Source organism: Marmota flaviventris, chromosome 1 (genome assembly GCF_047511675.1).
Source record: "Marmota flaviventris isolate mMarFla1 chromosome 1, mMarFla1.hap1, whole genome shotgun sequence".
Classification (NCBI taxonomy): domain Eukaryota; kingdom Metazoa; phylum Chordata; class Mammalia; order Rodentia; family Sciuridae; genus Marmota; species Marmota flaviventris.
Window position 1 is genome coordinate 208628346 of NC_092498.1, and position 26557 is coordinate 208654902.

The 26557-nt window shown below is 41.6% G+C and overlaps 1 protein-coding gene across 1 annotated transcript; it reads left to right on the top strand.

Moving 5' to 3' along the window:
- The first annotated feature begins 18235 nt into the window (after positions 1-18235).
- On the top strand, positions 18236-19165 carry LOC114084381 (olfactory receptor 7A40-like). The gene has a single exon (XM_027925483.2). It carries the CDS (start codon positions 18236-18238, stop codon positions 19163-19165), a length of 930 nt encoding a protein of 309 aa, XP_027781284.2.
- Positions 19166-26557: the final 7392 nt, after the last annotated feature.

The following is a 26557-nucleotide window of genomic DNA, read 5'->3' on the forward strand; positions in this document are numbered from 1 at the left end:
GAGTTCCTAACATGTTCCTGGCACTGTCCAGGCAATGAACACAGAGTCCTGAAAGAGCAAAATACCTAAAATCAGAACAGAATCACACAAGCCAATTTGAAAACTAGATCTAGACTAAGATTTTGAATGTTTTCACCATAAATTAATTACACATGCTTGAGAAGATAGACTTGAACATTATAAATGTATTTACAAATTAAAACATCATGTGGCAATCCATAAATACATTTATGTGTGTGTGTGTGTGTGTATACAAAAATGACCCAGAGTGTTCACATGGTACAATTGCTATGAATAAAACATACAGGTAATAAGTGAGGGAGGTGGAGGTGCTATTCCTATGGGGGTCCAGGTAAGAGAGGTAAAGGTCATGTTTAAGCAGAGACCTCCAGGAGAGGAGGGCGCCCTGAGGTGGTCTGTAGAGGCCTGGGCCTGGTATGAGGAGCAAGATGGGCAGGGGTCCAGGGGAAGAGCTGGCTGCACACATCCACGTTCCAAGGGAAGCCATGGTGGCAGCCAGCATGAACCATGGGGTGGAGGAGAGGCCTCGTCTGTGAATGCTGAGGAAGGAACAGCTTCCTGGCTGCTATGGAGATGCTAAGCTTCTCAGGATGCAGAGGGTCCTTAGTTTCCATGTTGTCAAAAATATCGGCTTTAGGTAGGTGTATAGTTGATAGATGATGAACAGCACATATGCAATCAGTGCAATCAGATGAATTCAGATATTTGTAAACCCTGGCAATCCCATCACCACATTTAATGTGCTAGACATATTCATCAGCTCTCAGACTCTTCTTGCTCCTCTTATTTTTAATTTTATTTGTGTTTTTTTTTCTTCTTAACACAAGGTATATATTCTAATAGCAAAATTTCACATGCACAATATTATAATGTTAGTGCTAGGTACTGAATTGTACAGCAGGTATCTAGAAGTTAGTCATCTTACATAACTGTGACTTTATAAACCTAAATACACAGCCCATATCTCCCCTTAACCATTGCTGACACTGCCATTCTACTCTAGGTATCTATGAGCTTGACAGCTTTAGATATTGCTCTATGTGTAATCATGCAGTACTTTTATTTCAAAAGTATCCTGTGGATCAAAGTGGATTCCTCCTTATTTCTCTGTTACTTATGTTTCAAGGGGGAATATCATAAGGGTCACAATTTGGCCAGAAAAGAACACTACCAAAAAATAAAATTACAGGCCAGTGTGACTTGATGAACAGTAGTGGAAAACATCCCCAATAAAATACTAGCAAAATGATGACACCCGCACGTTAAAGGGTCATTCCCATTGTGGAATGTAGGAGCTCAGAAACTGGTTCCAGGGCTGCTCACTCTCTATCAGTATCTGTGCATAGTGCACCTCTCCTGAAGACCTGGCCTCTGCTCCTGGGATTCACCCCGGAGATAGTGATCAAATCGATGGGTGATGTCATCATTGTCTACCTTTGCCATTGTAACATAAGAACCAGTGAAGCAGAGATCTTACCTGCTTTGCTATTTTTGTGTTTTCACAAAGGCAGGCATATGTTGGACTCAAATGTGCTTCTGACACTGGACCCAATGGATAGGATAATGAAATTGAGTAGTGAGCATGATTCAAGTATTCCAGTAAATGATTTTATAGGAGTCTCACCATGCAGGTGAGCTAGACCTAACACATTACATGCATTATCTCATTCATTCTCCACGGGAAACCTAGGATGCTGATTATTGATATCAATTGTACAGATAGGCAGTCTCCATAAACATAGTGAAACTCCTATGTGTAAACACATCTGCTTGTTAGAAAGATGTGGGTCACCTGTCGTTAAATGCAAAAGAATAAGCCCCACAAGCAGGTGGAAATGGAAAGATAGTTGTAAAATATCAATAGGCAAAAAACGTACCAGTGAGGTAAAATCTATGTGAAATAGAATGGCAAAAGGAATTTTTAAAAAAATCCCTTACAACAGACCATGAAGAAAATCTTTCTAATTTAAAAAGTGACCTAGGGGATTGGCCTGAAGTATGACTGATGGGCTCCCCCTCATGAGATCTAGGAACTTCCACTTACCCCCTCACCACGTGGAAGACCCATGTAAAAGACCTCCATGGCAAACAGCAAAACTAGTGCAAAGTCTCCATTTTTCCACTTTGAAAGAAGGAAACCAAAAGATAAAAGTACTCAGTCCCCACAAGGATTTTGGAATTGTAAAGGGAAAGGAAAAGGCTAACAGAATATGTCCTACCTCCGCAGTGACAAAGGCATTGCCATGTCAGGCCACTTGACTTTCCTTCTGCTTATTATATGAAACTGTGTCTTCCCCATGTGAACACCAAGCACGAAAGAAGGCCTTGTAAAACTATTTCTCAGGAACTGTTTCATGGTAGGTTTAGTAAGTGATCTGTTATCAGGTCCTGTGATGAGTGCAGGGCCAGGCTCAGATATATTTCATGTTAAAAATTTAAGAAAAATCATTCTCACTTCATGGCACAGATGACCACACCTTAATAATCAATTTTCCCATTCCCAAACTGCAAAACTCTATAGATAGACTATACTTTATGAGAAATGCCTTATACCATTTCTCATCTATATAGAATTCTATTCCCATCTCATAATTGTCAATGAGGATTTATGCATTCAAAATTCTAAAAGACACCTCTTTATAAAATGCTAATGAGGTTGAAATGAGTCAGTTAGGAAAGCAAACCAAGACAGTGGTCTCAGCTTGAGGCCGGGCTGGCTTGGTTCTCAGGTACCTCAGGTCGATTTTATCACCTTCTATTCTTACTGAACCTTTCCTAGTACCTGCTGGGATCTCAGACTCACCTGGATGGGGTGTCTGAGAAGAAGGTCTCTGTATGGCAGTCTGGATTCCCCCAGGTTGGTTGATGATGAAGACCACAGCTCTATCACATACAAGAAAACAGGAAGGAGTGAAGAACTGGTCGCCTAACCACCCCTAGGACTCTACAAGAAACCATCATGTCCTGTCTAGACTATAAATGTGCAGAGGGAAAGCATCAGAGGATCTATTTATACCTCCCTCTCTCTGCTCATTAGGTACATTTCTTCTTTTTTTCTGCAACCCCTGTGCACCTGATGTCCCTCTGGGACATTGGTCAGAGCAGAAAATATAATTGTCCTGCTTTTCTCTGTTCCCAAGAGAAAAGGTTAGAAATCAGGGGGATCCAGTCATTATTGCTCCTTCTCCATGAAGCCTCCTGCCCCCCAGAAGTCTAACCTCCACAGCACTTTCACCCAATCTTTAGTTAACAATTTACCCCAAAGTCCAGGATACCTGATTTTGCTAGATTATTTGGGACTCCAAAACCCTGACTTATGTGGGAACACAGCTCCTGATTTTCTGATGTCTTCAGAAATTATTTTTTCTTTCATTGAGAGATTTGTGTTTACTTATTATAAAACGATGAGAAGTTTCCACAACTCTTAGCTTCATTTCTATGAAGCACTAAGGAGGTTCAATCTTGGATCACAAATTAAACCTTGTCATTTCCTCTTTCCTTTATGAAACACTTGGTAGGTCTAATAGGTACATTTGTATGTTTTATGGCACCATAGACTGAAGGTAGAATCTATTATAGTTTCATTTAGTTTTCAACAGGTGTCCATTATAACTCATAACTCAGGGATTCATTTAACCTTTGTAAATGTGGCTCAAAATGCTAATCCATATGCCCTGAGTTGAGCTTTGGTGAGAACTCCATCAAAACATTCTCAGTTTTGCTCCAGGTCAGTGAGCTCCATCAAGAGTGATTATTAGTTGTTCTTTAATGGTGTTTTTTTTTTTTTTTGAGAGAGAGAGAGAGAGAGATTTTTTAGTATTTATTTTTTTAGTTTTCGGCGGACACAGCATCTTTGTATGTGGTGCTGAGGATTGAACCCAGGCCGCACGCATGTCAGGCGAGTGTGCTACCACTACAGCCACATCCCCAGCCCTTCTTTCATGGTTTTGTAGAACTTGGCTGTGTAACCGTCTGGTCCTAGGCTTTTCTTGGTTGGTAGGCTTCTGATGGCGTCTTCTATTTCATCACTTGATATTGGTCTGTTTAAATTGTGTATATCTTCCTGATTCAATCTGGGCAAATCGTGTGACTTAAGAAATTTGTCAATGCCTTCAATGTCTTCTAATTTATTGGAGTATAAGTTTTCAAAATAATTTCTACTTATCCTCTGGATTTCTGTAGTGTCTGTTTTGATATTACATTTTTCATCACGTATGCTAATAATTTGAGTTCTCTCTCTCCTCTTCGTTAGCATAGCTAAGGGTCTGTCAATTTTATTTATTTTTTCAAAGAACCAACTTTTTGTTTGGTCAATTTTTTCAGTTATGTCTTTTGTTCTGATTTCATTAATTTCAGCTCTAATTTTAATTATTTCTTGCCTTCTACTGCTTTTGCTGTTGATTTGTTCTTCTTTTTCTAGAGCTTTGAGATGTAGTGTGAGGTCATTTATTTGTTGACTTTTTCTTCTTTTAAGGAATGAATTGCATGCAATGAATTTTCCTCTTAGTACTGCTTTCATAGTGTCCCAGAAATTTTGATATGTTGTGTCTATGTTCTAATTTACCTCTAAGAATTTTTTAATCTCCTTGATGTGCTCTGTAACCCATTGTTCATTCAGTAACATATTGTTTATGGCTTCAGGAGACTCTTGCCAATGTCTGGAGAAACTTTGGATTGTAACAGCTTGGGAGTTGATACCGAACCTAGCAGGCTGAAGCCAGGAATGCTACTTGACATCCTATAAGAGACAGGACACCACACCAAGTTATTATCTAGCACAAATTCCACAGGAGAGAAGTTGAGGAAAGCAGACCAGAATTTCTCCAGCTTCAATGTGAATGTGAATTTCTCCAGAGTCTTGTTCAAATTCAGACTGTGATTTGTGATTTGGCAGGTCTAGGGTCACCCAGAGACTCTGCATTTGTTGATAGCCCTCAATGTTGATGCTTCCTGTCCTGGTCTGTACATTATGCTTAGAGCATGGAGGGTATGATGTGGAATAAGAGTCAGGTTTAGGCATTTTGAGGACTTCTCTACTGATAATTACCTCCACAATCTCAGTTCTGATTTTAGGAGATCAAATCTGGATTTACCAGCTCAGTTTCTGCCTAAAAACATTGACACTTGTTTCCTCAATATTCCCTTCACAACAGGAATTCAGATTTACTGACCTTGTCTCCTTATATATAAACTTGGTAGATTCTCCTTTTTTCATTTAGTTTTGGTGTGAACTGGTTCATAAGTTGAAGCTTGCAGGAAATGATCTGCCCAGGGCAGGTGCCCCACAGATAGCATCCATTGTGACCATCACCTCTTGTTCCTCATTGGCTCAGTTCATTGTGATGTCACAAGTGTCCTGGCACAGGATGTGAGTCTAGCATCCAGATGCTCCTGGGAGACAGGGAGGGGTGGTGCAAGGGAAAACATCCCAGGACCCAGGCAGGCTGTTCAAGCGAGGTCTGAGTCCACCACCTTATGCTGTGTTGGATTCACAGGCGCCATCTCTGACTCACTCATGGTGGCTCCAAGTAGGCACAGTAAGGATTTTTAGATTCTTTTCTACTATTTTACACTCTTAGCCAATCAATGCAGCTGATGGTTCTTGATGCACTAAGTAATCTCTCCCTCTCTTCTCATCCTCCTTGTTGCAAATCCAAGACACACAATTAGTAGACATTTGATGCTTGAAGGAATGTGAAATGCCTCACCAATTTTCCATTTCGCAGTTGGTTGTCACTCTTGTGTTGTCTACAGGGAGACTGCACAACCCCACCCACTACCTGGGTCTAGATAGTGCTCCACATGTTAGGATCGTGTGTCCCTTCTTTGTGCCTTTTCATTTGGACAACATGAAAATCCATTTGGGATATGAAATTTATTACATGGAGGGATTTCTCAAGAATTGAGTGTGTCTGGGAGGGTGTTTCCAGAGAAGAGCTGTGTGTGGGTCAGTGAGTGGGTGAGGACCACCCATCCTGAATGTGGGTAGTGAGGGAACCCTCCATTGTCAAGGGGGTTGATGTGACAGGAAGGGAGAACAAGGGGAAACTCTCGCTGGGTTTTCCTTCTGGAGCAGGGCACGGTCTCTCCTGCTGCTACCCCCAGATGTCAGACTCTAATTTTCAATCTTTGGACTATGGGACCTGCACCATCAGCCCTTGGGGGTCTTGTTAGCCTTTATTTGGACCAGGGGCTGCACCCTTGACCTCCATGGCTCTGCAGCTTTCACCTTCTTGGATAGAGCAACAAGATTGGTTTACTGGCCCCCGATTATAGAGAGTCATTATGGAAATACTCAGCCTTTGTGATTGTGTGAGTCAATCTTCTATTTCTATCTGTATCTCTATCATCCCATGAATCTCTCTATTTACCTTCTGTTTGTTCTTTTTCTTTGGACAACGCTGACTAATAAAACAAATGACCCTCTTTATTTGATAGGACATGTGCCAAGATGATGTGCTTCTGATTCAGGAGAAGTTGCAAGAGGCTTATGAGATTCTACTGCTTCTCCTTTCTTCCCTTGTTAGGAGAATGGGCACCTCTCACATAAGGTCTGTTTCTGTGGCCACACTCTCAAATTGATGCCACCTATGGAGCACAGGGTACAGGACAGAGCAATGTTCCTCAAAGCCTGCATGCAATGTCACTGGGACGCATCTTTCTTCATATGAAAGCATGGGAATTTGAGGCACTATTTGTTATGAAAGCAAACATGAACAAACCACCCTTTTATTGTGTTGAAAAAATATTTAATTGTTAACTAGTATCCAGATGGACACTGCAGTTACAAGCTTGTTCAAGTCTGCATCCCTGGGTGGCATGTAAATAGGAATTAAACACTGACTGGCAGACGGGTAAAGGAGGTGGATAATCAGTACCAAAATAGAAAGAAATAAGTTCAAGTTTCCCACAGCACAGTCTGGTGTCTATGGTCCTAGATAACCTATCATATATTTTATGAACAACTAGAATAGAGCAGCTTGGAGGCCCAAATGCATGTTAACTACCCTGAATTGATCAGTACATATTAAATGCATGTATTGAAATATCATTATACCTAATAAATATGCTCATCTTTAATATTTTAATCAAAAAATTAAAAATTTTGAAGGAGATTAAATGTTAAATGCTCTGAATTGATGGGTATGTATTACATATATGTACGAAATTACACACTATCATTTAATTTTGTACAATTAAAAATCATAATTTATAAAAAATTTAAAGCTTGAGTCTTATATTTTTAAAGCTAATCATGGTAAGTGTCTTCTGTTCTCCAATGATTGATATAAAAACCCATAAAATCATAATCGTACTAATTATTTGTGTTACCAATCAGTTGAGAGTTCTTTTGCTCAATTTGCAGAGATCACAGGTATTCAAAGTAGAGCTCCCTTAGTATTAGCAGCTCTGAGGTTTGACTACCTGCAGCTCTCAGGTACTAGTATTAGCAACTCCCCTCACTGCTTCCTAATGGACAAACGTAGCAGCTCCTGGCAGTTCTGTGAAGCTCTACATCACTCACTGGCTACTACTCGCTGCTCTCAGTGTTACTAGCTCCAGATGCTGGCTACCTGGAGTGCCAGCAAGCTTTAGTGTTACTTGATCTTAGAGCAACCTGTTTTTCTTACTCTACTTCAGACAGATATAATTATTAGGAAAAACAAAACCATCTGAAAGAAGCTCTGTTAGAACCCATGCTGCAGCATAAGGGGAAGGAATACATGGACTGACCCCAAAATGCTAGAGGAAGGTCAGTTTTATAGATAAACTGGTCAGGCTCATGCATATGCACAGTGTCCAGCTGGCTCAACCCAGATTTTCTGCTCATGGGTAGGGAAGGCATTTCTCATGGATTGGAGTGGGGAGATGTGAAGCAGCTGCAGAGGGGAGGAGTCATCCAGAGAGGCTGTAGACAGAGACATCTGAGAGGGTCAGTGGTGGGACATCCCAAGCTGCCCTAGTTTGTTGGGGTGTTGTGGGATGTCCGATGTAGCCACAGGGTGTCACGAAGACAGTCTGAACAGAAGTGGCATCTTGGCTGGGCTCCAGGATCAGTTGCACCAGAGCAGCCAGACGTGTGTGTGTGCATGTGTGTGTGTGTGTGTGTGTGTGTGTGTCTGTGTGTGTAGGGTCTGGCATATTATCAGCAAAACAATAATGTATATGTAAAATGTAGGATCACAGAAAGAGAAGAAATACACCTTCTCAGGGAAGGTTGGTGATTTCTCTTCTGGCTCATATATACAGCTGTTCCTCCCATTAACCATCATAAATTGCAAATATCATAGGTGTTATTGTTTGGATGTGAGGTGTCCCCCAAAAGCTCACCTGTGAGACAGTGAAAGAATGGTCAGAGGAGAAATGATTGGGTTGTAAGAGAAGAAATGATTGGGTTGTAACCCAATCAGTGATTTAATCCCCTGATAGGGATTAACTGAGTGGTAACTGAAGTGATGGGGTGTGGATGGAGGAGGTGGGATTTGGGGGCATCGCTTTGGGTATATATTTGTATCTGAGGAGTGGAGCTCTGCCTCCTGATCACCATGTGAGCTCCTTCCTTCTGCCACATGCTTCTTGATGATGTTCAGCCTCACCTCCAGGGACAAGGAATGGAGCTGGCCTTCTATGGACCAAGACCTCTGAAACCGTGAGCCCTCAAGTAAACTTTTCCTCCTCTACAATTGTCCTGGTCAGGTCCTTTAGTCAGAGCTGTGAAATAGCTGAGTAAAACAATAAGGCACACATGGATTTACACACCCAACCCACAGAACATCATGGTTGAGTATGCTGTAGGGGATCTGTGTTGGTCGTGATGACAGTGCATCTGACTGGGTGCTACTTGGCCCTGGGCCACATAGTGCTGGCCTGGGAAAAGGTAAAAATTCAAAATTCAATGAAACATTTCTACCCAATGCCATCACATTCCCATCATCCTCCAGTGAAAAGAAAGTCAAGGAACCGTCTCTATTACTTTCTGAGCTCAAATGGTTCTTGTGATCCAAAGTACTGATCCATAGAAAGAAAGATAATTTTACAAAGGGAAAAATTGGACTTCATCAAAATTGTATAAATTTTCTCATCAAAAGGTCCTGCAAATAAAATGGAAAGGGGGCCCTCTTATAAAAAGATAGATAAACATATGTAATAAAGAAATTACATCCTTTTACAAATTAAAAAGAAGAAAAGTTAGAAAAAGGCAAAAGACTTAAAGACCACCTTCAAAAATATTTACAGATGTCCACAGCAAAGCATCTGTATGGAAGACCAGCCAGGAAAGCTGCAAAATCCAAGGCATGAAGTGCTGTGTTTCATCGTCCTTGGTCACACTTGCCCAGGCACAGGGTCAGTATTGCCATCTGCAGGACAACAAGTTGTACAGAAGTGCTCTCAGGACTCTCTTCATGTCCCTGTCCCTCAGGCTGTAGGTGAAGGGGTTCACCCTGGGTGAACACCGTGTTGTCCTGTACACCATGACCAGGGTGTACAGGGTGGAGGCAGGCACCCCGTCCAGGAGGTGTGTGTCCATGTGGAGCTGAGGTAGACCCCCAGGCAGAGTCTTAGAATAGGGGGACAAGAGATGAGAATCACAAGGGCCATAGATGCTTTATACTTCCTTCCTGCTTATGAGATCCACAACACAGAAGCCATAATTTGAAAGTAAGTGAAAAGGATTCAGAAAGTGGGGGGGATCCCCCACATGCATTACACTATATGACAGGAAGTTATTGCTGAAGGTGTCAGAGCAGGTGAGCATGAGGATGTCAGGAGTTGACAGAAATAGTGCAGGATTTCCATGACTGAGAAGAAAGAGAGCCACAGTAGACTTCAGCTCCCAGGAAGAGTTGTTGTCTAGTGGAGGTTGTGAATCTATTTTAAACCAGTACACTGACAACCAGCTAGGAGAAGTAGCTGGGCACAGAGCCTGGGGCTTACGAGGGTGCTGTGTTGCAGGGGGTGCCAGATACCCCGGAAGTGACCACAGGCCATCAGAGTAAGAAGAAAATTGTCCAGCAGTCCAAACACTGTGAAACGGCACATCTGGGTGATGCAGCCTACGTAGGTAATGGCCTTGCTCCGTGTCTGGATGTTCACCAGCATCTTTGAGATAGTGGTGGAGGTGAAGCAGAGGTCAGAAGAGAACAGTTTGGAGAGGAAGAAGTATCTGGGCATGTGCAGGTGGGAGTCTGAGATGGCGGCCAGGATGATGAGCAGGTTCCTAAAGACAATCACCAGATACAAGGACAGGAACAGTCTAGAAAGAATGGACTGAATCTCTGGCTTGTCAGAAAGTCCCTGGAGGAGAAATACTGAAATCCCTGTGTGGTTTTCTGGTTCCATATAAAGTAAACGTCTCCAGGAGAGAGGTATCAGTCGGGGAAATGAGAAGTTCACAGCCATCTCCAGAACTTGGCTGCTTGGGGCTTGGGCCCAGTGCTCTAGGAAGCATTGGCTTGGTTCCTCCTCTACTGTTGATCAAATTGGGGCTTCTTAATGCCACCAAATTCCCATGTTACAACCACTATCTGGAAACACCCAGACACAAATCTAAATTTGTATCCACAGCTGACTTCATCTATTCAACGGCCCTGACACCTGCTCAGCCAGCCTTGGTCATCTCAGATGAGCTTGAATTGATACCCTAATAGTACTAACAATTTTAATAAAAAATGTTTAAAGTCATGAATCTATAATTTCCATAATGGTTGATAATATCAGATTTTAAATAATGGTTAGTTTTTAGTTAAAAGTATAATGCTAGGAGTAATCAAGGAAGAAACCACATACCAACAAAATATATCTTTCATGAAAGAAAAGATACCACATTAATAATTTTTAAATCTCACCTATTTGCAGTTTGTAAAAAATATCTGAGAATATATGAAAACTGTTGTCCAATGGAGTTTGTGAATCTATTTTAACATTGAGGTAAAAAATATAGCAGCATAAGAATAAACACCCATTGATTTAATTAATTAGTGCAAATGGGAAAAACATGAACCAATTAGCTCTAAAATATAGTCATGAATTTGTCAAGCAGACTATATATGATGACCAGGTAGCTTGCAACCCAAGAAGGCAATGCTCATTAGTCACGAGCTGATGAAGGGTTGTGTGTGGGTCACCACACATAGAAGCCTAGTGGATAGAAATATCTGGGGTCTGGGAATGACCAGTGGACATTTTCTCTGGTCAGTTGCCCAGGGACAGTGTGAATTTCTATCCTCCTCTGCCGTGTCCCACACAGCACCTGAGATGGACGTGACCTGCCAAGATGCCAATCGACCTGCAGTCAGCAAGACTCTGCCCTTAAAACCTATCCCTGAATGAGCTGTGTAATGTTTTGAACAACCAATAAAAAAAAAATTAAAAAAAAAAAAAAAAAAAAAAACCCTATCCCTGCCTATGATGTACCCCCTTAAATAAACCACCGGAGCCATGTTTCCTTTGTCTAGTTCCAACCTCATGTGGACTCGATCTATCAGGGGCTCTGCTTTTTGTTAACACGTTTCTGTCTATTTGTGTTTTGTTCTTCACTAATTATTTTAGATTTTCATTTTCCAGGTGGCTTACACCCTCCTCGGCAGGAAGAAGGACCCCCCAGTAAGACGTTGGCTGTCGCCCTATTACACATTTTATAATGATAGTTCAATTATTATGTTATCATAAATAAGTGGAAACAGTACCTAGGTATAATAAGGTCATCTTAATAGATGGAAAAGATACTTCATGAAAATAGTTGGGAGAAAACTGTAAATAGGGATGGGGCTGTGGCTTAGTGGGAGAGCGCTTGCCTCACATGTGTGAGGCACTGGGTTCAATCCTTAGCACCACATAAAAATAAATAAATAAAATAAAGGTATTGTGTCCACCTACAACTAAAAAAAATTTAAATTGTAAATAGGCACATATTTCTTAAACATTAAAAAATAGATTGCTTAACTATCAGCCAGTATCTGCCCTGACATGAAATTACTTGGAGAATCTTCATGAAACTCACTGAAGTCAATGTACCTGCTGCTGGCTCTACCAACACTATTCTGAAACTTTAAGTCAGTGTGACCAAGGAAGCAAGAGCTATCACAGCTTGATGTGGTGGGAAGAAGTGAATTGATCACATTTTCAGATGACAAAATTGACAATCTAAATAGTAATCTAAAAAAAAAGAAACAACCCAGGGTCAGTGGCACCCACCTACTGAAATACCAGCTACTCAGAAGACAGAGGAAGATTGTTAATTTGAGGTCAGCCTGGGCAACTTGGAGAGACCCTATCTCGAAATAGAAAGGACTGGGTATGTAGCTCAGTGGTAGAGAACTTGCCTAGCATGCATGAGGCCAGAATAATGCAAAAAAAATTCCATATTATTGTATTATTTTCTTCCCTATATCCACCAATAGACATATCATAGGAAAAACAACTTATTCAATACAGTTTAGAAATGTACACTGACCAGGATTGGGCTTATTGAGGAAATTATATGAATGTTAAGTCATATTCACAAACACTTCCAAGCTGCAGGAACGGTGCCAATCCTTTCTTCTGAATGACCTCATTTCATCTCCTGGAAACACTTGGGAGAGCTGTCATTCATGCATACTGCAGAAACAACTGTCAGCTTGAATGCTAGTAGAATATTCGAGTAAATGTCCTATGCTTTTTAGTGTTGAGGTACGTTCTTTCTATCTTTCATTTATCTGGTGTTTTAAACATGATGGAATGCTGGATTTTCCCAAAGGTTTTTTTCTGCATCTATTGAGGTGGTCATATGATTTTTGTCCTTTAATTATACCAAATGCCTACTGAGCACCTATGTTCAAGTGTGTAGTGGCTGCACCTATGGTGATTCCATCCTGTTATGAGATGAATCTTTCTGTGTCCTCTAAAATTCTTATATTGAGATCCTAAGTCTCCATGGACCCAGTTGGGCACATCCATTTAGCCGGTCTGAATCTCATTTGTATGAATGTAGAATGAGGCTCATGACAGTAGAGAATACCAAGAATGGGATTTTATCATACCTACGTCTATAGCAGCATAATAGCCAAACTATGGAGCAGCCTAGGTGTCCATCAATGGATGAATGGATAAAGAAGTATGTTATACATGCACAATGGAATTTTATTCAGCCATAAATATGAAATTATAGCATTTTCAGGAAATTGGATGGAGCTGGAGATCATCATGTTAAGTGAAATAAATCAAACTCAGAAGGTCAAAGTGTGTTTGCTCTCATATGCATAAGTTAGGAAAAAGGAAAAGCAAGGTGAGGTGGAACTCCTAAAAATCAAAGAGAGATCAGTAAAAAGGGGTGGGAGGAGGGGAGTGTTGGGGGAAGTGCTCGGAGTGATATTGGTCAAATGATTGTTATATTGTGTGTGTATGTGCAAATATGTATCCCATCATCATGCACAAATATAATGCACCAATATAATGTGAAAAAAGAAAGGACTTTTATAAAAAACAAAACAAGAAAAAATTTAAATGTTACTAATCTCAGGAAATGTGCACAAAAAGATCTAAATGTATCTCTTTGAATTATTGAAAGGTGAGTGGTTTATAAATGCAAGACTCAGTACCACTTCTTAACTTCTGTTGTAAATATAGCATGAACCCAAGGGTTGTAGTGTTCATGATTTTATATCAAGAGACCACAGCCCCCTCATTAAGGAGAGGAGCAGTCAATTTTCTGGCGATGTTAGGGGTTATCCCTAGCACAAATCAAAGCTTTTGCCACCCAGGGGAACTGCTCAAGACAGGATCATGCATTTTAGATCTTGGACAAGACTTTCAGTCAGGCTTGGGACTCGTGTTAATAGGTTAGATCTCTAAAAGAAAAAAAGTATAAAGGAAAAATAAACACTTATTCCCCTGATATTAAACTTGTACCTTGGGCACAGAACTCATCAAGAACAAAATCCCTTTGGTGCAGAGCAAGGTCTCAGTGAGAAACCATGTCTCAGGATTGGAATAACAAGAGGGAGAGGGCCCAATGAGCAGACACACACAGCTGATGCTACTCCCTGCTGGCCTCTTCTGTGTGCTTTGTGTTGATTTGGATGGGCCTTGGCTGTTTGCTTTGAGTCCTGCATCTGGCTGGGGGATGATTCTCGACCCCTTCCTGCTGTCTTGTCTGGCAACATAGTCTCAGGCTGCATCATCAAAGAGAGGATTTGGATTCCACATTGAGACCTTCCACTCAGAAGACTCATCCAGGTGAGTCTGAGGGGGTGGTGGATGCTGCAGGAAAGCTTCTCAGAGGACAGAAGCCAAGGACATTTCCCTAAGGTCATCTGAGAGCTACTCCAGCCCCACCCAGAGATGAGAGGTGGCTATGTTTTTTTGTTGGTTTGCTTGGGTGAACCCTGACTCAACAGTGCCTGAGTCATCCTGACCATAGAATGAGGTCCTGGAATCTCAGCTAGAATTGGGATGAGAGGCTTGAAGCATTTTCCAAATAAATCCATGTGTCCAAGGACTTTTGTAATTAATTTGGTGGCAATCAGAATGAGAGCCTTATCTGTGGAGGGATGAATAGGAAGAGAGGGCATTTCTTGTTTCCAAGATGGAGCATCAATTTGATTGGCTTATTATTATCATAAACCTATTTTTCTATTGTTATCAATATTTCAGTGGATTTTTCCAGTTCTTTGTTTCTCTACTGATTTTTGGAGTGGTAATTTTTAGCCATTAAGTGTTTCAAATATTAGCTAAGTATGGTAGCACATGCCTGTAACCCCCACTGCTCAGGAGGCTGAGGCAGGAGGACGAAAAGTTCGATGCCAGTGTCGGCAACTTGGTGAAACCCTGTCTCAAAATAAAAAATAAAAAATAAAATGACTGGGACTGTATTTCAGTAGTAAAGAGAGACTGCGTTCAATCTCCTGTAATCCCCCCAAAAGTCTCTATTTTTTTTTAGTGAAGTACATCTATCTTATTACTTCTGAATTTCTTGCCTTACTTAACATTTCTTTTCACCTGTGAACTTTATATGTAATTTTCCTGATATCCTCTAAAATGTGTTTATTACTTTCATACTGTGATCTTCACTTCCTCTGAACTAGGAGACCAACTTCATTTTCCTAAAGATAGCTAACACCAGTTTTATTTAAGTACTCAAACTTTTCCAACAAAATTAACTTGTAACCTTGTCGTCGTTTCTGGACTGAGGCAGAATTTCTGATCCATTCCACACATGAGCATCTCTCTGTGCCACAACTTTCAAGGACCATTCTGAATTATGCCCAAGTTTGTGCCAACTTAGTTATTGATTCATCAGGACAGCATTAAATATTGGTATTATATGTCTTCTCTTATTTAGTGCTTGATGCTGCCTTCACTTTTGTTTATTGCATTTATATTAAGGTCCTCAGCTTGACCTGGTTCCAGTCCCCCACTATTCCTTTTAACATCACTTCTCTTTTCTTTAATTTTGTTCTATGTAATGGACACACGTTCACACACTGCTATGAAACAGAGAGGTGAATGAAGCAGGCAAAGTCTGCCCTCTTGGATCTTGCACATGATGCTGAGGACAGTCAGCAAATTGCAATGGCTGTGTGATGAGCTGTGATGTGTCAAGAATGAGTCATGTGAGGGATTTTATTCAGTGTAAAAGGATAAACGTCATGGCATGGGCAGGATTTTATAGAAAAGTGTCTTTGCACCTTTGAGGAAGACCATTACCAGGACTGCAATGTGCCCTTTGGATTTGTTCAAGGAGTTCAAAACAGAAAGCCCAGGAATATCACAGAAGGCAAACCTCACAAGAAAATGAGGAGAGCATCTGCCTCTGCTGCTGTCCACACAGGAACCAGTTGATATTAATCTTTCTGTGTCCTGCTTATTGCGTAGAATGAGAGATATCAGTTGGCTTTTACTGTGGAATCTAAAAAGTAGATTTCAGAGAAGTAGGAAGTAGATGGTAGTTACTCAGAAATAATAATGGGGAAAGTCCTATTAACAGGCACAACATGTCAGTTACACAGGAGGAAGAAGGTTTGGTATTCTATTGCAGAGCAGGGTGACTAGAGTTAATAATGCACATTTCAAAGTAAATAGAAAGGAGGATTTTGATTATTCTCACCACAACAAAATAATAAATATTACCCCAGTTTGATAATTACACAATAAATAAATGCAGAGAGACTTCATGTCATACTCCATAAGTGTGTGCAATAATTATGTGTCAATAAAAAATGAAATGCCACATTATAAAAGCAATCAATGAAATCGATATTGAATGTCACAGAAACAAATCTTCTAATATTTTATATAAAAGTACTCATTTTTTTTGTTCTTTGTATACTTCCCTTTTTGAATTTCTGTAGTATTATTCCCTTCACACATTTTTTTCCTACATGAATATTTCATCTGAGCTGGGTGTGGTGGCCCATGCCTGTGATTCCAGTGGCTCAGGAGGCTGAGGCAGGAGGATCTCAAGTTCAAAGCCAGTCTCAGCATAAAGTGAGGCACTAAGCAACTCAGTGAGACCCTGTCTCTAAATAAAATACAAAATAGGACTGGGGATGTGGCTCAGTGGTCAAGTGCCCATCCATGAGTTCAATCCCCAATACCACTTCCCCCCAAAAATTCCATCTCTAAGTGTCTTTGACCAAATAATCATTATTATCACCTTTGACTTTGAGAAATTTTGCCTTGCTATTTCATTCATTTTTTCCTAGTCCACAATGGATATAACCTCAGTTGAATGCTGCCAGAAATAGGGGCCATTTTCTTCCATACAGTCTCTTGGGGACTGAGCTCATCAGTGTTTTCCCCCTCAAGGTCTTTTAATTTCTCTCCTTGTTGAGCAGATTTCTTATATTCCTTTAACCACAGGGTAGAAAATGGCAATGCCAAAAGGACCCTCCAGGTCACGTGTCTATGGGAAATTTTCAAACTGGGATTTTGGGGTACCACTTTTTTCTTGTCGTTATTTCCTTTTCTAAATGTTTTTATGGGTGCATTGTAGTTATGCATAATATCTGGGTCATTTTGAAGGAGCCACATATGCATGGGATAGAATTTGCTCCATGTTGGTCCCTGGTCCTTCATCTTTCCCTTCCCCATGCCCATTTCTCACTGTACTCGTTCTCCTTCTGTTTAATTATTGTCTTTTTAATTGGTGCTTTGTAGATACACATAAAGGTGGAGCTGGGCACCATCTTTTACCTCACTTTGCAGAATGAGGCATTGAATCAGACAGCTCGCCTGGTGTCCATTCCCTCTGAATAGTGACACTGGGTGTGAGAAGCAGATGGCATTCACACAGGGCTGGGAGCTCAGGGCTGGTGGTGTGCTTTTGTGGAGTGTGTGTTTTGTGTGTGTCTGCCTATAAAGGTGAGAGTAGGTTTCAGAAAAGGGGGACCTGGATTTAATATATTCCCAAAGTCACTTTATACTCCAGAGGTCAGAACATCAGGCACCAGATGGAAATGAACCAGGATTACATTTCAATCCACGCAGGCACCTTGTCAAGCAACTTAATAAAAGGCCAAGGCAGGAACACCTGGACAGAAGCTCCTGGCGTCTTGAACCTGCAGCAAGTGGGAGGCTGCTTTGTTCTTCATTCTTCTCTGATACCTGCTCATGTCACCCTCTCCTTGCTCTTGGGGACTTTGAAAATTTGCATCAGACACCTTCCTCAGGGCCTTTGCACTAGACATACCTCCAGCCAGGCACATGCTTCTGGAGGTGGTGGCTCCCATCCTGTCTTCCTGGAGGTCTCTTTTCAAATGCCACTTACTGGCCTGTCTTGCCTGGACACCTGTACAAAATTAGACTCCCTCTCAATCTTCTCATTTATAGCTGTTTTTTTTTCTCTTAATAGTAGCTGTCACCATTTGGCTTGCCACATGATTATTTCTTCCCCTCCTTATATGTGCTTGCATTATTTCTTCATCATTAGAGATTAGGAATACCTGCTTGCTTAGCCCTGATCATTGCCTAGATTTTTCCTGGAACATGATCATCACTGAATTAAATTCCTTAAATGCATAAAGTAAATTCAAATTATTGAATACATAATCTATTGGGAAAGGGTGAGGGTGGGACTGGGATTCCAAATCAAAGACAGAAAAGGGATCCCCAAAGGGGAGCAGATTCATACACAAAACATAGGAACTGTGTCTTAAGTGTGAAATGGAAATGGTAGTATGTGTGTCAAGTTACATGTTCTTTTTACTCTCTCTTTTTTAGTTACAACAACCACATGGGGTCAGAGAATGAGACACGGATTTCAGAATTTCTACTTCTGGGAATTTCAGAGGAATCCAGATGGCAACCCTTCCTCTTTGGGCTTTTCCTGTCCATGTACCTGGTCACTGTGCTGGGGAACCTGCTCATCATCCTGGCCACCATCTCAGACTCCCACCTGCACACACCCATGTACTTCTTCCTCTCCAATCTGTCCTTTGTGGACATCTGCTTCACCTCCACCACCATCCCCAAGATGCTGGTGAACATCCAGACAGAGAGAAAGGCCATAACATATGAGGGATGCATCTTGCAGATATATTTTTTCATACTCTTTGGAGTTTTGGATAATTTCCTTCTAACTGTGATGGCTTATGACCGCTTTGTAGCTATCTGTCACCCTCTGCACTACACGGTCATCATGAACCGCCAACTCTGTGTGTCCCTGGTGCTGGCATCCTGGATCACAAGTGCCCTGAATTCCCTGCTGCAAAGCTTAATGGTGTTGCGACTGTCCTTCTGCACGGACTTGGAAATCCCCCACTTCTTCTGTGAACTGAATCAAGTGGTTCTGCTTGCCTGTTCTGACACTTTTCCTAATGACATGGTGATGTATTTTGCAGCAGGACTGCTGTTCTGTGGCCCCCTTGCTGGTATCCTGTACTCCTACTCCAAGATAGTCTCCTCCATCCATGCAATCTCATCAGCTCAGGGCAAGTACAAAGCCTTCTCCACCTGTGCGTCTCACCTCTCCGTGGTCTCCTTATTCTATTGCACATGCCTAGGAGTCTACTTTAGCTCATCTGCTACACACAACTCACACTCCAGTGCAACAGCTTCGGTGATGTACAGTGTGGTCACCCCCATGCTGAACCCCTTCATCTACAGTCTGAGGAATAAGGACATCACGGGAGCTCTGAGGAGACTCTTTGTTGGCAAGCTATAGAGGTGATGTTTTTTTCAGGAAGTGCCTGGGGTCCTACTGCTCTCACCTGCAGAGCCAGAAATCACAGTCCTTTAATCAGATCCTAATGTAGAATGTGCTCTTTCATTCATTTCCTGTAGTTTTTATTCTTTCACTTCAACTTCTTTGTTGAATGTAGACAACCTCATTAATAAGTTTTCTACTCTGTTAGCCAATGTTTTTCTCTTTCTCCTTTTCCCAGTGTTCTTCTAGATCTCAGATCAGGTGTGGTTTAGAGATTCCCAACAGTCCCACAGAAAGAAGATGCACTAATCCTGGAATGAACTGCACTTGCAGCTGGGTCGTGTGTCATTTTATTATAGAAAAAAAACCCTGAAACCACAATTCTTCAATGTTTTGTTTTTTCTTGCTGTCTACAAAGCTGCCTTACTTGGTCTATGTTATAATATAAACTTCAACAAACCAGTGATTTTATAGTTCATCGTGGGAGAGTATATTCACAGGTATATGATGCTCTTATTCAGCACAGTTTTCAAAACATGGTATATTTCATGGTAAAGAGTAATAATGAAAAACTTCAATTGAATGCACATTAAACGTGTGTGATGTTACATGTTTATATTAAACACACCAAGAAGGACAAATCACACACATCAATGACTTAGTGTGATCTTAGAGTCAGAGGAACTTATGTTTTCAAGTTTCAATCAGACGTTGAATTTTCAGCCATACCTCTATGATAGGTCTATTTTTGATAATGTACATCTACTCATTGAAATGTGAAATCTTGGTGTCTGCACAAAGGAATTTATTCAGAGCCTGAAGGATTCAGCATCAAGTTCTTTCTATTCAGGACATAATCTTGCTCTTCTTGTTTAAAAATTCCTGGTGCTGACGAAAATCATGACCCCTTCCCTTGACATTAACAAAATACCTCACCTGTTACATTTTTTTTTGTAGACATTAATGAGCAGGTGAGTGAATTGTGTGAACATTTACTCTAATTTTATTTTCATTTCATCTTTTATGTTCTAAACTTTCTTCAGTGCTTATGAGCAATGGATGACTTCAGTAAGAACTTGAATCCCGCCTGTAGAGCCACAACCAGGGTAGACAAACTCACAATTCTGGTGAGGAGTGATGGGGGATTAGAAAATAAAGATAGTTGGGATAAGGTGGTGTGCTGCTCTCTGATGGAGAAGGAGATCTAAAGAGTTATGCCAACAGTCTTTATTATATGTGTATCATTACTAGGTTAAAGACTATGAAAACATTATACTTTGTACTGAGAAAGTTACAGAACTAGAAACACCTATGCAGCTTTCCCAAGTTGCAATCCATAGTTGCAATGTAAGGAGTTTTGTGTAGCACTCAAGGAGGTCCATTGTTTAAAGTTACTGTTAAGCAGGCCAGCAGAGCTAGGGAAACATTGTGGTCATCTAGCATGAGAATTCCTCTGCCCCCTGAAGCTATGCTCCTGAGATCAAGGACGAAGCTCATAAGACTCTTCCTCAGAGTCTCCTCATGCAGGGTAATACCACAGCAGCTAGGTAATATCTAGACATTAACAAAATACCTCACCCGTTACAATTCACAATAGAAATATTCCCAGGCACCAGGAACACTGCAGCCATGAGGTCATCAGAGACCCCAATCTCAGTCACTGCTCTCCATTCTGTGGTGCCTTGGCAAGGAGGTTGTGCACGGAGCACAAGGGATTCCCCTACAAACATGCATGTTCTTCCCATCTCCCCTGCTTACCTGGAATGGAAACTCAACAATGGTCACTTTCTAAAATACCACAGTGAATCACATGTATTTGGTGATATGTATAATATTTATTTCATAATTAAAATAATAATATTAATAATACTAGAAAAGAGATTATCAGAGTAGAACAACAGATCAAAGTAAGGGAGAGGGGAGGGAAAAGGAAGGTACTAGGAATGAGATTGAGTGAATCTTGTTACCTGCATATCTGAACATGGAATAATACATCTCACTATCATGTATAACTTTAATAACAAACAAATAAGAGGCATAGATACACAATGGAATATTATACAGCTTTGAGAAAGAAGAAATTGCCGTCATGTATAACAACATGAAAGGAACTTGAGGACACTGTGCAGAGATATAAGGCAGGCTCAGAAAAAATAAACACTGTCTGATGTCACTTATGTGTAGAATCTGAACAAGTCAACCTTGTAGAAAAAGAGCAGAAGGGTGGTTACCAAGGGTGGGAAGGGGGTGTTGGAAGAAAGAGTATGTGTCCAAAGATGCAGAGCTTCAGTTACACTGGAGGAATGTGCTTTAGGGATCTATCACACTGCCTGGTGACCTCAGGTGATGATAATGTATTGCATAGTTTTAAATTACTAGGCAGATTTTTAAATATAGAATTACCTGTGCACCTGGCAACCAGTGAATCAAGAGAAATCCCAAGGGATTATCAGACATAAAGAAGACTGAAATCCTGTCACTGACAGCAAAATGGCTGAGCTAGAGGACGTCAAGGTGATCCAAATGAGACAGAAACAGCAGGGCAGATATCACTACCTCCCTCTCCTGAACAGAAACCCAAACAGAGAGGGACTGGAGTTGAGGGGGCTGCCAGGGACTGTGCTGAGTGCTGTGGGAGGCAGGAGGGAGAGTAGAGTGGAGGGGCAGCCGTGACCAATGCCCCATGCAGGCCTGGGTGTGTAAGTCACTGTGAATCCCATTAATCTGCACCAGAGATGTGGGCCAATAACAGTGAAAAATAACATACAAATAATACAGCAAAACAGAGCTGAGCAACATCTCTGGGCTCCCCCTAATGGCAGGGAGGAGGACAATTTTCTGAAGGTATCTGAGAAGTCAACCCAAAGTCCACGCTTTGGAGTTGCAGGGACTTTGTAAACACAGCTTCCTAAATTTCATGAGACAAGCCTTGCTACGGTGCCTGGGCAGGCCCAGAACTCCTGGGCTCAAGTGATTATCTCACTCCAGCCTCCTAAAAACCTGGGATTACAGGTGTGTGACACGTTACCCAAACAGAAGGGACATCTGTTAAAAACAAAAGAGACTATTTATAAGGTAATAATCTCAGAGCATTGTGCATAAAAGGATCTAAATATTATCACTTATAATTACCAATGGTCTGATGGTGTGCTTGCTTGCTCAATTATTAACTTATTTACTTAAGATGCTAAAATGGACATGGCAATTTAACTACTTTTTGTCAAAAAGAGATCAATCCTAGAAGTGGAGGAGCTGTGGCTACCAGAGCTGGGGAGGGTGTGGGAAGGACCTGAGAGGAGGGCAGGGACACAGGGTGATGCTCACAGGAGGGGTGACTCCAAGTGCTCTCTGGCTCAGTGGGGTAGCTGTGGGCCACAGCTGCTGGTTGTAGATTTTGAAATAGCTGGTAGTGAAGATTCCAGTGATGTCCCCACCACAGAGAAGTGATGAATGTTGAGGGTGATGGATATGTTAATTCACTAATCATCACACACTGCACACATGCATTGAATGATCACTCTGTACCCATATATACACACAATTAATTGTTGATTAATTTTTAACAATAAAAGTGTTGGGAAAATATCACCTGGTTGTTTGTGGAATGATATATTCTTTGTCTTGGTTGGGATCAGCTTCTGTGAAAAATGTGTGTTGAGAGATGTCTCTCTACAGTCAGGTGCTAGACACACACACACACACACACACACACACACACACACGATGACTTTGACAAATAGCTATGGACAGTGTTATCACTGTGAGAATGAGGACATCCAGAGCCCAACCTGGAGATGAGTTGTGCACGTCTTCATGGGATCTATGTCTAAGAACTGCAAGCTTCTCACTGTGGTTGGAAGGGATGGGTAGATCATTGCTGTCCCAGAAGCAGAATGTGGTATAGAGAACTTGATTAGCTGACAGGAAAGAGGGAGGTGGAATAATGGGTCAAACAGGAGAAAATCCTAGTCCTGTATAGCAAGCAAGGTGATGATACTTTATAATCATTCACTGTGTGTTTTCTAAAACACTAGAAGAGAGAAGTTGAAACATTCTCAACACAAAGAAATGGTAAATGTATAAGGAACTCAAATTGCCACTTATTCCAAGTAGGTTAGTACACATTTTATACATGCATTGAATTATCACATTGTACAATCATTATATAACAATTCAAATATCAAAAGAAAGGAAGCTTTGGTAAATATACCAGATGTTCTCCTCAACAGATGCCAAAATTCTATGCAACACATTTACCAGAGCCTTACCCAATTTTGGGGGAGAAAAATCAGAAATATCCAGCTTCTTGTCTCACCTAGCATGAATAGAACTGAGAATACTTGCAAAGAACCTAGTCCAGATAACAAGAAGACATGAACAAATTCTTTAAAAGATGTCATTTACCAAAACTCACAGAATGAGAACTAGCTCACTTAAATGGTCCTATATCTATTAAAGAAATGAATCAGTATTTACTCACCATCTACACCAGAAAGCATTATATGGTTTTACAGGTGAATACTACCACAAATTTATGCAGAAAATATCTCATTATCTACAATATTCTACAGAAAGCAGAAACAGAGACCCCATTTTCTAATTCATTTTGTGAAGTCAGAATTACTCTGATACCAAAAGCACACAATGATCTGGGAGAAAAAAAAACAATTTGGAAAAAAGACAACCTATGGAACAGTACTTACCATGAGTATACATGCAAATACATACAAAAATAATAACTAATCACATCCAACAGTGCATAAAAATAATTTTATTCTATGACTGAGTGGGATTAATTCCAGAATATCAATTCAACATTCAAAACCACTTTGCTATAAATACAACAAAATATTTAAAGGATGTATTTGAGAGAAACAGCAAAACTCTATTGAAAGATCAAAATCTCTGATGGAAAACTATCCTAGGTATGGATTGGAACACTCAATATTGTCAAGCTGTAAGTCCTTACCAAATTGTTCTGTGGATTCCTCCCAATCCCAATAAAAATCCCACATTGTACTTTATGTATATTGATGAGCTGGTTCTGTGGTTTATTTGGAAAGGCAAAAGACTCAGAATAGCTTTTTCAAAGATCAAAGAAGTTGGACTTGTTGGGAGTTGCCCCAGCTAACCATCTCATCTCCTCACCATCTAAAGGATTTTCTCACTTACAAGGAGCTACAGTCACTTCCTCCTTCCAGGGTTCTATCCCTCCTTGTCTCTCCTTGAAAATCCCTCCCTCTCTTTTCAGCCCTGCTCTCCATTAAAACCTGCCTCCCTCCTCCCATCTTCTCCCTCACAAGATCCCATCCACAAATGCCTGGAGGTATTAGAGACGATTTTACCCTGCCATTTGAGGGACCCCTGCCCTCTTCGGACCTTGTCTGGTTCTCAGATGGTAGCTCCTTTATACACAAAGGAGTTAAAGTGGCGGGGTATGCTGTTGTTTCCCTATCATCCATCATAGAGGCAAAACCTCTCCCACCCAATATCACCAACCAACAAGCTGAACTCATAGCTGCCACAAGGGCATGTGAGCTAGTGGAGGGAAAACCCCTCTCCCTATATACAGATTCTAAATGCGTCTTCCATATCCTGATCCCCCAAACAGCCATTCGGAAAGAAAGGGGGCTATTGACCACCAGAGGGACGGCAGTCATTAATCCCACACTTATTTATGGCCTACTATGAGCCTCCAGGCTGCCTTCCCAAATGGGAATAATCCATTGCAAGGCCCACCAAACTGACTCCTCCCTTACTACTATGGGGAATTCCAAGGCCAATCAAGTGGTTCAATCAGCCACCCTACAGAGCTTTACCTCCACTCCACTACTCTTTGTTACCCCTGGGGATCGGCCCAAAGATCCCCAGCAACTCTCCCAGTTTCTTCACTCTCTAGTCCATTCTAGTCCACAGAGCCTCACTACTTTCCTTCACTCCCTTTTCACCCTTTCCCCACACAATAAGACCCTCCTACAACAGATCACTTCCGCTTGTCAGATCTGCCAGAGAACCAATACTAATACTCCATTAAAACCTAAACCTTTCCCTTCTCATCAGGCCCACGGTCATACCCCGGCTGCAGACTGGCAGATTGATTTCACCAACACGCCCCAAGTAAAAAACAAGCCTTTCCCACTTCTAACAAGCAGGCCTCCATGGTAGTTGACTCACATAATCCCCCTGTTTCAGGATGCCCACTTCTATCCAATCAGACAATGGCTCAGAATTCACCTCTCAGATAACTCAGGGACTGGCTCACACGCTATCACTCCCTTGGCATTTCCATTGCCCTTACCGCCCCCAGGCTTCTGGAAAGGTTGAAAGGACCAATTGGTCCCTTAAAGGGACCCTCACCAAGCTCACCATGGAATTAAGCCTGGACTGGGTAAAGGTGCTCCCCTTGGCTTTATTGTGCATTAGGGCCTTACCAAAGAAGCCTTCTAATATCTCACCTTTCGAAGTCACGTATGGCCGTCCCCTGGTTCCTCATGGACTGCCTACAGAACCCCTACCCATCTCCCAAACCTATGCCCTGCCCCTCCTCTTCCGTCTATGCTCTGAACTCTGGTGCTATCAAGACTGGCTCCTTCCTGACCCCAGTCTCTTTCCAAACCCTACCTCCTTAACACCTGGTCAACTTGTTTACTATTGCCCACCAGGGGAAAAGCCCCCCTCTAAAACCAAATATGAGGGTCCTGCTCAGGTGACTATGTGCACTCCCTTGGTGGCCAAACTCAAACTACCTAATAACCCACTTACCCCATGGATTCATATTTCCAGACTTAAGCCCGGCACTCCTACACCTTCATCAGGAGAGCCAACGATCGTCACCTGTCATTAAGTACTCTTGTTAATGCTCCCCCTCATTTCTGGCCCCTCTTGGGTCCTCTCTTCGCCCTATGTCTGAAGATTCAAGGCAAGTGACCCTAAGGGCCAGACCCCTCCTACTTGCTTGAATCTGGCCAGTAGTGGGACCGTTGTGTGTTGTCCTTCTGACAAACCACTTAGATGTCCGGAGCATGGTGACCCCTGAATAAGTGTGAACTACCTTTATCATGAGAGAGCACTTTATCAGTTGCCTTCTGGGCCTAAGGAGGAACATGTGTGTTTTGTTTACCCTCCCAGTTTTGTATCAGTATTTAAGGTTGAGGTGTTTCACATAAAACCTGAAGAGATCTGACTGCTCTCAAAGGGAAATCTGGTAACAATGGGCCATCATCCTCCCTTGGTCACCTTCGTTCAGAGCATGGGAGAAGCAGCCTTCTTTACAAAGCCTTGCTTTCTTGGTGTGAAGAGAGACAAGACTAGGGAAAGCTGGGAACAGTGATATTTCAGGATCCAAGGGCCAGTGAAAGGTAAAGAGAAAAGCAAGCTGGTTTCAGACACACCCAGGTAGGAGGGAGCTAG